General features: G+C 42.2%; 1 protein-coding gene across 4 annotated transcripts in view; it reads left to right on the plus strand.

The window, feature by feature from the left end:
• The first annotated feature begins 739 nt into the window (after positions 1–739).
• Positions 740–13178, plus strand: part of SLAIN1 (SLAIN motif family member 1) — a 49389-nt gene continuing 36950 nt past the window's right edge. For 3 of the 4 annotated variants that reach the window (XM_063149501.1, XM_063149502.1, XM_063149503.1), the window contains exons 1-2: positions 740–1195; positions 4289–4428. In XM_063149501.1, coding sequence (XP_063005571.1) covers positions 747–1195; positions 4289–4428 — 589 coding nt within the window. In that variant the 5' untranslated portion in view covers positions 740–746. Of the gene's footprint in view, positions 1196–4288; positions 4429–13178 lie in introns of those variants that run through there. The other variant, XM_063149504.1, reaches the window with a different exon arrangement.

Below are 13178 nucleotides of genomic sequence, written 5' to 3' on the forward strand. Positions count from 1 at the left end.
AGACATTTCAATACGAGGGCATCTTTCACCTCAGGAGCTCTCCTATACATAACCAAAACATAGTTAGGTAGTTTTTAGCAATGTTCGATTCAGTGTTTGCTTCACCCCCAACGCAACTTCCAAAACGTGTCGCTTTCCTCGCTTTGTGCCAAAACTCCCAGAATCAGCATGTTTCAAACCTACAAACGGCGGCTTTTGGCTGAATTACCTCCTTTCAAGCCCAACAAAGCCTCTATTTGTGATTCCCATTCCCCTCACACTCTCAATCTGCATAATTACAACCCTGACACCACCAGGCTCTAATTACACGGCTCACGAGAGGCGCGGCGCTCTGGGCCGGCTCCAGCCCGCGGCCGAGGCGGGGCGAGCCGCGCTGGGGGCATTGGGGGAAGGCACTTTATTCTTGAGGCACCCGGGGCTTCCCTCGGAGGTGGTCCGTGCCGCCCTTCCCCGGGGCTGGATGGCGGGGGCGCCGGGCGGCTCTTTGTTCCTGCCGAGTGCGTGTGCGCGGCGCTCGGGCTGCCGGAGTGGGAGGGGATCCCGCCCGCGCCGCCGTTAACGGGAGGCGCAGGAGCGGCGGAGCGGGGCCGGCCGGGCGGGCGATTCAGCGGCGCAGGGCCGGACCCCGGCGCTGCCAGCGGCGCTGCCCGGCGCTCCCGCCTCCCCCGGGGGCCGGGCGCTGCCCTCCGGCGGCGCGGCGGAGCAGGTGCCGGCGGCGGCGGCGGCGGCGGCAGCGGGCCGGCAGGATGGAGGCTGCCTTGCTGAAGCCGGCGATGATGGCGGAGGTGAAGGGGAGCGGCGCGGGCTCTGCCGTTAGCGCCGAGCTGGAGGTGAAGAAGCTGCAGGAGCTGGTGCGGAAGCTGGAGAAGCAGAACGAGCAGCTCCGGAGCCGCGCCGCTGCCGCCGCGGTGGCCACCGGCCCGCCCAGCCCGCACCTGCTGCTGGCCCCGCCGCCGGCCCCGGGCGGGCTGCGCCCCGCCAGCCCCCCCGCCGCGGGCCCGCCGTGCGTGCCCAGCCCGGTGCCCACCCTGCTGTGCCCGCCGGAGCCCCTCGCCTACTTCAAGCCCTCGCCCGGGCCGCCGGCCGCTGGCGGCGGGCAGGAAGGCGGCGGCGGCACGGGGGCGGCGGCCACGGTGCTGGACGAGGTGGCGGTGCTGGAGCTGGAGGACGGCTGCGGAGAGGACGAGGATACATGGTACATGCGGCTCGGCCCTGCCCTGCTCCCCGCCCGGCCCGGCTGTGCCCCCCGGCCGGGCCTCCCACAGCGGTCTCCCCGCTCTGATTAGCGTTAGCCCCCAAATCCACTTGATCTCCCCGCTTAGACTGAAATCTGCTTTTTTCTCCTTTTTTTCCCCCCGTCCAAACCGTGCCGCCCTGCCGAGGGAGGGCCCCGTGTACGAGACGCGGCTCCGGTCGGGGCTTCACCGCTCGGCTCGCCCCGGGCGTCGCGCCCTCCGTGGGGAGCAGAGCTCGTTTTCCACCCCGAGGAATATCGTTCAGATCTCAGCCTAGTTTCAGCCCCGTGTTTACATAAGGAATTAAAAATAGCGGAATTTCGTTCCGGGAAAGCCTTGATCTGAGCAGCGCTGCCTGCTCATCCTAAAATCTCTGCCAAATTGACTCCCATCTTCAGGGATTTGGGAGGGCTTTTGTCTTTTAGCCGTTGATCTAAATTGTGTATCTTACGCGCCCATGTAGCTTGAAAAGGCACGGCAGGGTGCTAGGAAATGGAATAAATCGGAAATGAATAGCGAAATGGATAGAGCAAAAAATGAAATCGACCTGGACTGGTTAACGTGTGTAACCCGTAATGGTTACACTCCCGTAAAAAGAAACAGAAGGGGAGACTGCAAGGTAGAGGAATAAGTAGATCAGTAAAGCTGGTGCCTCAAAACCTGTTTCAGCAGCGTGGGCGAGCATCACAGGGGCAGTGCTGGAATACTGTATTGGCCGTTCAGCCATGTGGAACGTCAATTTGTTTTCAAGTGTCAATAGCAATATATAGATTACCTTTATTTAAATAAGTTTTAGAGTACCTGTCTAAGCTTCCATGTAGCTTTCCTTTTTATGAGGTTAGTTTTTGAATCAAGCTATAAGTTAATGTCAGATGAGAATAAAATGTAGTATAAAAAAGCTGAGATATGTTCAAATATCCTTAATTTTGGTCGAAATGTTAAAAAATTAATCTTAATATCAGAAATATTTCTGATTGTTCTACGTGCTTCATGGTACATAATATCGCGTTTCTGGAAATGGCTTTTGAGGATCATGTACAAATTGTGTGGAAATTTTTGTCAGCGTTACTTCATTGTGTGTGTGGTTGGTCTGCAGGGCTGGCTTGGGCTTGTCAGTCCAGACTTATCAAATTTTACATTGGTTCCAACTTCTAGCTTTCCTAGCATTAAGGAATATCAGATTTGTTTGATAATGTCTTGTTAAGCAAAATGCTTTCCTTGTTTACATTTTACGGTGGTAGTCAGTCATTGTGCCCCATAGTGAAATTTCCAATTTGATTTCCTCCCTGGGAGCAATCCTAGATTTGGGTGCCAGAATTTACCTGTATGTTACATATGTGTGTGTCCACTGGCAGAATTTCAGGACAGCAATTTGTTGACAAATTTATTGCACTAGGAGTAGTTGTTTCGACTGTTGAATGTTTTTAGTTCAAGGATAAATCTCTGTCGTTGTCCATGAAAGGTCGAGCGTGTGATGCCAGTTGCTTGGGGCTTTTTTGTAATCTCAGTCTTTAAAGCAAACTGCTACCTGGAAAGCCAAAGCCTTCAGTGCATATCCTAGTTTTTGATTTGCAATTTTGGCCTTAAATACCTTTGAGGTTTTGTGTTTTGCTTGCCTTTTTTTTTTTTTTTTTTTTTTTGACTGCAGTTACAAAAAACCCCAAGACCAACCAACCAACCTTGTCAAACTGCAGACAAGTGAAACTACTTTGTAGTGTTCAGCTTTTCACAGGAAAATCATCAGTCAGATGTTTAGCTTTTGAAGCACTTCTGCAGGTTAACAGGAAACCTGAAAGCTTTTCTTTCCTTTGCTTTTTGGTTTTCTCAGCATCATTTTTTTAAATGTGTGGTCAGGCACTGCAGGAAGTCTGGGGAAATGAGTCCTCTCCTCAGAGCAGTTCAGTAGTTGATCTCTGCTGGGATTGCCAAGAGAGGGAGATGGCAATGGCAGTGAGGATATTTGTTCCTTGAGAGCTGGATAGACAGTGCTGATTGACTTCAAAGGCAAAGAACTCCATGGAGCAGTCACTCCATGGAGAATGGGTGCTCTGGTGGGACTTGGGTAGCTCTTGAGCCAAAACTGTGAAGGTGAAAGGCTGCTGCTACCTGTTAGCAACCCCTTGAAGGGCAAAATCCTGCTTAGTGTTTGGTCTTGGCTTTCACTCCCCCTTTGTACAGGCCAGATCCCTTTAAGGCATGTGAAGTGTTTTTTGTGGTGCCTTGAGAGTCTGGCTCTGGGTGTCCCTAGCCCCGTGTCTCGGAGAGGGTCAGGCCAGGGAGCTGTGAGTCGGCGTCTTGTCCAGCAGACAAGAATAGTTTGCTCCCTGGAAGATTTGAACTCTCCCAGGTGAGTTGGCATCTGCTGTGCCTGTTAATCTGCCGGGGCGACAGCAGCAACCCAGATCTCAGCCTCAAGAATTCTCCCATGAAATCTGCTTTGAAACCTGCTTTCCTGATGTGCAACTGATCAGTGGCCAACTCTTGTCTGAGAATAATGCACGTACACTACCTTTTTTTGCATATGTGCTTTTTTTTCTTTTCTGCTGCTGTTGAATGTTGAAAATAGATTTTCAGTGTTTTCTCATTGAATGTTTTTTAATCATTACAAATATGACTTGAACAACATCTGGTTCATCTGTGTGAAGATAAGTTCAGATGCTGAAATTATCTAAATCTCCAGTAACTATAAGTATAGGGAAAAACAAGAGCACCTTTGGTGTGTGTACAGCACCTAATACGTTTGAACTTTGGGCAGTGCGGAAATGTAGACAATGGTAGTGATTAGACAGAAAATTTTAATGTGTAATCTACTTGAACTTTGTTTGGCCATGCCAGACCTGTAGAGTTGATATTTTGCCACCTATTTTTCTGAGGAGGAAAGAAAGAAAAGAAATGTAAACTCTTCTACTTTAGGATGTTTCTTTTTATTAGATATCCTCTTGCAGGGCTCTGGATGCTATAAATTATTAGTGATCTAATAGGAAAGCGAGCGTACAAAAGCAAACTTTGCAGTACTGCATATCTTGCTGATACTTCTGTGTGTTTTGGTTAAGGTTGTACGTCTTGCCTACCAAGACTCGCACTCCTCAAGAGAAATCACTGACTCCTCTGCAGTGGTGCAGACGTGTTCTGGATCATCCAACTCCTGAGATAGAAGCTGCAAAACGTTCCCTATGCTTTAGACTGGAGCAAGGTAATCTTATTGTGTTAATTCTGTTATTAGGAGATTGGCATTTCTGGTCTTGTGTTTCACTCCTCTTTGGTGTTTTCACAATTTAGCAGGCTTTACACATGGCAGATGTGGAGTTTCTTCATATGTATGCAAGTCTTCCTTCATTACATAAATGCTAACAAATGATTGAATTTTTTTGTTTCTGATCATGCAGTTTTGAAAGTATTTGCCTCCTTTGTTATCCATTTTTTTCTCCTGCACAGCTTGTTCTAACTTGTCAGTTTTCATCCAGGGCTTAAAATAGAGGACCTCCTGGCAAGGAAATACTGATGTTAACTTTACTATTGGTGTATCTATTGAGATTTGGAAAAGGGTGATTGTAGTTTTTTGTAAAGTCAGAATTATCATGAGGCTATAAATCTTTACAGACATATTTATCAACATATGATGTAGTGTTAGAACTTTGCTGAGTTTAGCACCCACCAAAAAGAGCTGTAACTTGTCTGTGGTGCTGTTTTGTTGGCCTCTCTGTAATCTCAGGTACTGGAATCTGTCTGATGGCTGATCAGTGCTGGTGAACTTCTGGAGTTCTCTCTGTGCTCTGACTTTTGTTTTAAATAAATATCAGACGGCACTTTTCTTATTTTTGTACCATCTGGGGTCTCATTAAGATTGTATTAAGTGGTGTTGAAGAAAGCAGTTAAGGAAGTATATTAAGGTTTGTAACTCACTAGGAAAGAAGAGGAAAATGAACGATACATGAACATGACAGAAGAAGGAATAAAGCTAATGACAGCATGAACATATGGCTGTATAAGTTAGCTACAGCAATCATTAGGAGAGATTGAGTATGTTCCTGTATGCTTTGGAGGATATGGGTAGCTGGATAAATCTTATCCAAAATCAAGTGTTTAAGTGAATCAGGCTCTGAAGACATTGGCCTCTTTGCATTGACTGCAAAAAAAAATATGAAAGATGCTACAATGATTATTGATCTGGAAATACTTAGTTGAGCCTATTTGCCTCAAGTTACGTGGGCCAAACCTATATTGGTGATCATCCCATCTAGTTTTAGGGTGGACTTTGGCTTGTTGATTGGGTGTCTGAGTTCAGGTGTCTGTAGGGTGAGCTGAGTGTCATGTTTGAATATCAATGGAAGATTTGTGTGTAGAGTCCGAGGAATTTGGGGGCTACTCAGGTGACAAGATGTGGGTGCTGACTATAGAATGAATTTAGTAGCTCTCTTGAGTCCGCTGACAGTAGTGGGTGCTTGGCACTCAACCCCACGTTTACCTGAAGGTGCTGCTGTGTGGGGTTGGGCATCCCACAGTGGGGTGCAGTCTGGTGTAGAAGCTCTGCTCAGATTGTCCCACATAGGTAACTAGTGCCCTTGGAGATGGCCTGTTACCCTGTTTTCTGTTCAGGGCAGATGCAGACCTTCCAAAGGTCCTGTGCTTTTAGTGTTCTTTAATGACATCTTGGCCTCCTCAGGGGCCTCTCAGGTGGGCAGGCACATCCAAAAATGGACAGTTGAGTCAAGCCTGTAATGTCAGTGTAGAGACAAGCAAGAGGACTGCATGACCTTTTTTCCTCCCCTTAAAAGGATTGATTTAAATTGAATAGGTAATAAAGATTTCAAATTAAAATCGCACTATGGTTATCACTTCAGTCTCTCTGCAGAAGTCACAGCAAATGGCATATGTCACTGACTTGTGTTGACAATGAGTTACTCTGATCCATATGTTCTGCTCAGAGAAATTGGCTCATGAATTTCCTGAGCTCTGTAAAAAGTTTCTGAGAAATTATGTGCCATAAATAAAACCTATTGTGGGAGCAGTATGTTCAATGTATTTATACTCCATCAATTCTTTGGTAAAATTGCTTTAATTAATAATTCAGTTAAGACTTGATTAATACTAGTATTTCTAAATATTTTCTATTAGCACCTGTGCCTTTTTAAGTAATACACAATCAGCAAGCATCATCCTTCTTACTCTTAAACTTTTAGCAATTGATTTCACTATATTTATTTATTCCTTAGTTTTTCAACCAGATGTGAGATTTTTGTAAGAATATTATAATTTGGTTTTTGAAGTAAAGCAAACTTTCTGTAACCTGACTTCCCCATGTTTTGTTTTGCAGGGCACTCAATCAGTATTATACATGTAAAAATATGTACACATAATCCATCCTAATTTTATAAATGACTCTCTACGTATGGCATTCTTCTTTCTGGTGCTAAAGTTTCAAACTTTGTACTTGTAAGTTGAATGCTGCTTTCCCCTTTTAGCCATATGCCTTGCAAGGGCATTTTCAAGGTATTTTGAAATCTACTTGTGCCTCTTCTGCTTGGCTCTGTATCAGTGGTTAACACTGAAGTACTTGAGAACTATTAAATGAGCAGTCAGAAAACATTTATAATGTACCAGAGTGTGATTTCTGAAATGGCTTATTGGTAGAATTCGCTTAGTGCATGGTGCATTAGCCAAAAATTAAACCAGTTTAGTTGTTACAGCTCTTCAGACACCATGGTGCACATGGAAATAAAAAGCAATAAAAACTGATTTTTGACTGCAAAGTCAGCATATCTGAATAAGTTCATGCAGGGAGAAGAGCTGTGAGCCAAAAGGAAAAAAAATAATTGCCAGTCTTATTTTTGAGCTGTAACTTATTCTGATTTTCTTACTAAGATTTTTAATCCTCCCTCATTTATTCCTACTCCGGAAATTTTTTTACTGTGTTACATCCTGATTGTCATAAAAGTTTTAATTTGATTTTTGAAATATTCCAGCATTAGGTTTTCTCATAACAAGGCTGAAAGTCTGGTGAGAGACTTCTGCCAGGGCAGTCCAAGGCAGTGAAATAGTCTTAACAGCTACTTGGTCTTTCAGGCCAAAAAATCACTTGAATGGTGGTATTTTCTTTTCACTTTGCTGTGCTCACCAGCCTGTTTCTTTTCTAGTCAAAATGACTGTTTTGAGTATTTCATGGTGGAAGTTAAGAATTCATTTTGGCATAAACTGTTAGGGTTTATTACAAACACAGAGGTGGTCTCCAGCAGGTGGTTCTTCTGTGAGCCACTCTGAGAACCTGGGCAAGCTTCTCAGCATTCCTCTGGTCTACCACTAAATAGGTAAAGCTTTTATAATGTTTATAATGAAGCAGGCTTATTACAAACCCTGTTTCTGTGGATTAGGCATGCTAGCTTTAAGGAGAATGAAAGTTTAATGTAACCTCCTATGATAGGATCTTTGCTTGGAATTGTGCCTGTTTTCCATGAGCAGTTACAGTGTTGAGGTAACATTTGTTTGCTGTTTGTTTCAGTTGTTTTATCTCTGTGGGCTGGACTGGATTGCATCTTTGTTCTCACTCTTCATCGGTTATCTTTTGTTTGAAACCTTTCTGGTTTGTTATGCTTGCAGCAGTTCTTCATATGTTGTAGGTCAATTAGCTTGCTGTTTGGATTTTAGTCTTGCTGTCTTATTTTATATTTTTAGGTTAATTGAAGTAACAGGGCCACCTAACAGTCTTAATGGTGTGGTAGAGCCTCTTCTGTGTCTTCTTAGCAGTAGTTGAAGATGTTGGGACATGCATTAATTCAGTGTGCAGAGAGATGTGACATACAAACTTCCTAGCTGATGCAGATGGGTGTAGCCTCTCTGAAAGTGATGAGATGGTGGTGACTGACACCCTGGCTGAAGATACCCTGCCTAACTTCACTTCTGAAAAAGCTCTGAAGCAGGAGGGTGGATAAACAGAGGACTTAAGAGGCTTAGCAAGGAGTCAGTCTGTAGGAGCTCAGCTTTTATGCAGGGCCTCAAAGTGTAACTCATCCAATTCAGCCTTCCAGAGAGGAAATATTGGCTCAATTCAGAATTGTGCTGAGATGAGTTCTTACTCAGAAACACCATTTCAGGTGTTTAAGAACAGTAGGCAGCTCAAGTCTGTAGGTTTTGCAGTTAGCTGTAACAGTTCATAGTTTTAAGGAGATAAATTCTTTTTTCTTTCTTAAATTATTATTGTGTTTCAGGATGAATGCTGTTATGTCATCTGTGGATGACAAGATTTGTTGTGAAACAGGTCCATTGCAGTTTCTCTCCTTTGCTTGAGATTCCACTAAACAAGGATTCTTTTTAGAGGAATTTTATTTATTGTGCTGTATCCCAATAATGCATACCAGTTAAGGTTGATAGCCAAACGTACAACATGCCCAGACGAAAAACCGTGTGGAGACCAAACAAAATGATTTATTTTTATAGTACTGTGTTCTTTTTACCTATTAAAGAAAAATCTGGTAGGTTACAGCTGGTAGGGCCCCAGTCAGAGGGTTTTACCTGGATGTATAACTTGTGGCTTATGCAGGAAGAGGCAGTGTTCTCTCCCGTGATCCTAACTCTCTTCTGCTTTCCATGGGTTCATAGTGAAAGAATGAATCTTCAAGATGTGGAGTACACTTTAACCACTGTTAAAAACCACGGTCATAGGGAATTTTTATGTTGTAGTTTATTAACACCAGAAACAAGCAGAAAATATTGTGAGGGGAAAAAAAAGTGAACAAAAGTTTTTATCTTGTATGCTTGAGGTGTATCCTTTGCTGAAACAAGGACAAGGCAGATTTTGTTTGGTTTTTTTTTCTAAGGTAAATTTTTTAGCTTTAATTTTATTTACCGTCCATTGATGGATTAGATATGTATGTTGTGATACTTAACTGGATTAATAAAATTTCATTTAGCTTTCTTGATCATATAAAATGCAGGTTAGTTTTACATAAAATGCTTTTGAGGCAGGAAGTAATAATGTGTAGAAGCTTACAGATGATTGTTGTTTCCATGATAAATAAAGTGTTTAAAGCTCTAAAAAGTATGAAAAAATTGGCATGAAGTTTTAGTTCTTCTTTGTGTATGTTTCTGAATATGAAAAATGACAAGCAGCCATAGCTCTTATCCACATTTTAGCACCTTTTGAGGAATGTGAAATCTTGGAGGCATCTTCTGCTTCAGTACAAGCTTAGTCCTTGGAGTGCCCCTATACATGCGCAGCACTTACTTTGTAATACATTTCATTTATTTGAAGTAGTTTCTTGTAACCGCTGCATAATTCCAAGCACTTCTTAGAGGTTTTGCACATGCTGATATCTCTGGATCTTGCAGCACAGCTATTGAGGATTTGTGTATTTCAGTTTGGGAAAACTCAGGTTTGATACTTGACTTGCATTACAAACAGAATATTTCTCTCTGTCACTGTAACATTGCTGCTCTGCAAGTGCACTTGAAGATGGAAGTGTTTGGTTTAAAACCCCTATGGCAACAAATTTGTACAAGATCAGACACTTAACTTTGGATTAACTTCAGAGATATCTCCTGCCTTTTTACTACAGCTCTTCAATATGATTTCTACTTTTTATTAAATTACAATCTACATACTATTTAAGAGCTTAATTTCATATTTGGGGATTGATTGTTGTGCAGCTCATAATTATTTGCTTAGAATAGAGTTCTGGTTGTCATTTTACTTGCAAGGGGAACCTGAATTCTGAAGTGTCTGCAATGATAGAGAGGTGGTGTTAGATCATGCCTCAGTTGAGAAGACACCCATCCCATTTTAGAGTGTGTTTTTTTTTTAATCCATGATGATTACTGAGCTGGGATTATCATCTCATCATGAGTGGTTAAACAGCTAGAAACACTGTTAAAATTCATGTTAGGATTTCAGTAGGCTTTTTCTTACTTAAAATAATTTATACTCGCACTGTAAGTTCAAAGCCTGTAATGCAGTGTGTGTCTAAAAGCAATAGAAGTAGCATGAACACTGCTTTTTGCTAGAAGTACGGGCACATGTAGTGTTACCTAGCAGAGTACTAATCCCTGGGTTGGCTTCTGAAGTGTGCAACTACTTTCCTGGATAGAAATTAAAAAGAAACCTAGGTTTTAATATTTGACTTGAGGGCATTTGGAAGCCTATCCTCTGGAGATACTTTTTCTATTGAAATGAGAATCTTTTCAAAACTGGACTGTTGTAGATGCTGTAATTTCATTATTGCTTCTGATAGTCTTATGTGTTTACTCACTGTTTGTTAGCCCCCAAATTATTGTTGCAGCTTTTGTCTTTCATGTTGTCTTTCTTTCACAGTCTGTTTTTTTTTTTTTTAACTTCTGCAGAAGAGAGCTGGGAATAACATTTCAGAATGTGATAGAGGTAGCATTGCTTCTTTACTAAAAGGTTTATTTCTGTATTTTCACTTTGGCTATTTGCTCAACTTAGCCAACCCTGTGTGCCCCTCTAATGCAGAGGGGGGCATTGCACTTTGTGCAGTGTGATTTGGAACAAGTCTCCTACTTCTCCTGCTGTTGGAAAGAAAGCTTCTTTGTGTTCACTTGTCTTTTCCCATTAGGTAGTACCAAGTACCAGTGTTGATTTTGCTGCCTGCCCTGTATTAATTCAGGGTGAGGAGACTTGTGCCTTGAAGTGCACAATTCTGAAATGGTTACTCAGAAAGTTAGGGGCAGATAACTTGGAAGATATCCTTCTGCAGTCAGATAAATTCTTCTGTAAATGTTGATGAATTGTGTTCTCTGCTGCATAGAAGAGATCAGTTGCTCTTTCTTAGTTTTGTCTGTAGATGATGGAGGATGGATTGTTTCCAAGTTAAGTACAGTAAGGATTTGTAAGAGCTCTTTTTGATACTAAATGTTACGCATAATTTTACGGAAACTTGAGTCATTTAAGCTAGAGACTTGGGAGAAACAGTCTGTCCACAGATGCTGGAGAAGCCAAAGCTGCAGTCCACCCAGCTGTTCTTAGGCAGTTGGGTGAACTGAGTCTGGAGATGGTAATTTCTCTCCACTAATTAGAAAAAGACCTTGGAGTAGTTAGCATCAGAAGGATTTCAATTTTTAACAAGTTTTGAATACCTTCTGCAGTTTGCAACAATAGCCCTGATGCCTTTCATGCAGAGATAGTTTCTCATGGTCTCCTATTTCTTCAATCAGGGTATTTCTGACCTTTTTTGTAATAATTTGTTTAGAAGCTAAGCTCATTCTCCAAAATGAGGATGCAGGATGCTTGCGGATCTTTTTGTGTTTTCACATACCAGTAGCTATCTGTATCTTTCTAAGAAATGCACAAAAGTTTTGTTCCACATTCCAATCACTGGTGAAATGGTGTAAATTCAACTGTTTTGTCTGCCAGTCTTAAGTTAGATACATGGGATATTGCTTTGTGTTGTATCTATATCACAGGGGGACATCCGTGTGATTGAATCTTCCTTGGACATACAGTTTGTGTCTCAGTTTCCATCTGCAGACATGGAGCTTTTCCTCTTGTGTCTGGCTGTAAGGACCTTGTTGTTGGGTCTCAGGTGTATATGTGAATTCATAGAATATGTAATGGTCCAGGTTTGTTCAACCTAATTTTAGGTTTATGTCTAGTAAATACACAGTTTAAGGTTCAGTCACTTTTTGACTGTGATCCATTGATCTTAGCAAGGGTACCAAGAATAATCTGACGCTCTTTTGCATCCTTGGCATATCTAGGTGGGCAGATGGGTATGATACAGGATCTGCACAACAGCCTTTCTGAACTGGACCAGCTGGAGCACTAAAATGTCATTACATTTTGGTTTTAGATGACTGAATCATGCCCTTGCTGTTTACGCTGAAGGATTGGTTCTGCTCCGGACTGTAGGTGTTAAAGTGAGGCTGTCTACAAGTAGGCCCTTCTGTGTGTATTTGTGCATTTTTTTGTCTTTTCTGTTTAGATATGCTTTTTACATATAAGAAAATACAATATGCATTTTGTATTGGTGCTGTCATTTCATAGAAAAATTAACAGTACACCAGAAAGTAAGTGCAAGATCACTCATGTGGTGAAAGTATGCCACTGCAAGTTGACTTTAAGTAGTATTAGCTGCTTGCCACTTCATTTAAAATCACTTGAAAATCATGTAAAGATTTGTGTCAGAATATAAAGTGATTTCTTAGGGCTAGGGGCTCTAATTTGTTTTATTCTTTAGGAGTGGCTCATATAATGTAATTCCAGTTTCATTGGGCTCAAGGTCCTACCCCAGTGTAGTTTTAACAAAAGAGTAGGATTGAGTATAGGTCTTTAGAATTTGTGTCTGACTGGCACCATATATTTTTTAATTATTATTTTATTTTATTTTAGTGTTAGTTGGTGCTTGATGTATCTGTCACTTTTATCTTCAGGCAATTTTTTCTTCATAACATGTTTGGAGTCCTTGCAGGGCAGGGTTTTGTGGCCTGCTGTTACATGGGTGATAGTAACTGAGTCATCTGTTGCGTTGTTGCCTTCGGATACAGAGGACTTGGCTCAGCATCCTACTGTCCTTTCTTCCTAAAAGTCCACCATGTCCTTCAAGCAGGTCTGTGAAATGCTAGCAAACCTTTTCCATGTTCTTTGTTCCTCCTTCCTAGCCCATAGGAAAGGCAGGATATAGATTGATTTGCAGTCTAGCATGAAACAGGGCAGGGTGGAGGAGTCGAATCTTGGCTTCGGCATGTTCCTCCATGGTGTCCTCAGTTTTCTATTTTGTCATTTCTGCTTCATGCATTGTAATTGTATAGCCAGTATTCAGACTGCCTCATGGTTGTTTCTTAATGTCCTTTGAAGCGCTGGGTGTGAAATACTTCAATGTAACCACAAATGAATCTTTATTTATAATTGAAAAAAATAATCTCAATTTGTATGTAGGCATATACATTCTTGTAGTGGATGTAGTCCAAAAAAATATTTTACCTGTTTCTGGTTTATGT

The sequence above is a fragment of the Melospiza melodia genome, chromosome 2 (genome assembly GCF_035770615.1).
Source record: "Melospiza melodia melodia isolate bMelMel2 chromosome 2, bMelMel2.pri, whole genome shotgun sequence".
NCBI classification, from domain to species: domain Eukaryota; kingdom Metazoa; phylum Chordata; class Aves; order Passeriformes; family Passerellidae; genus Melospiza; species Melospiza melodia.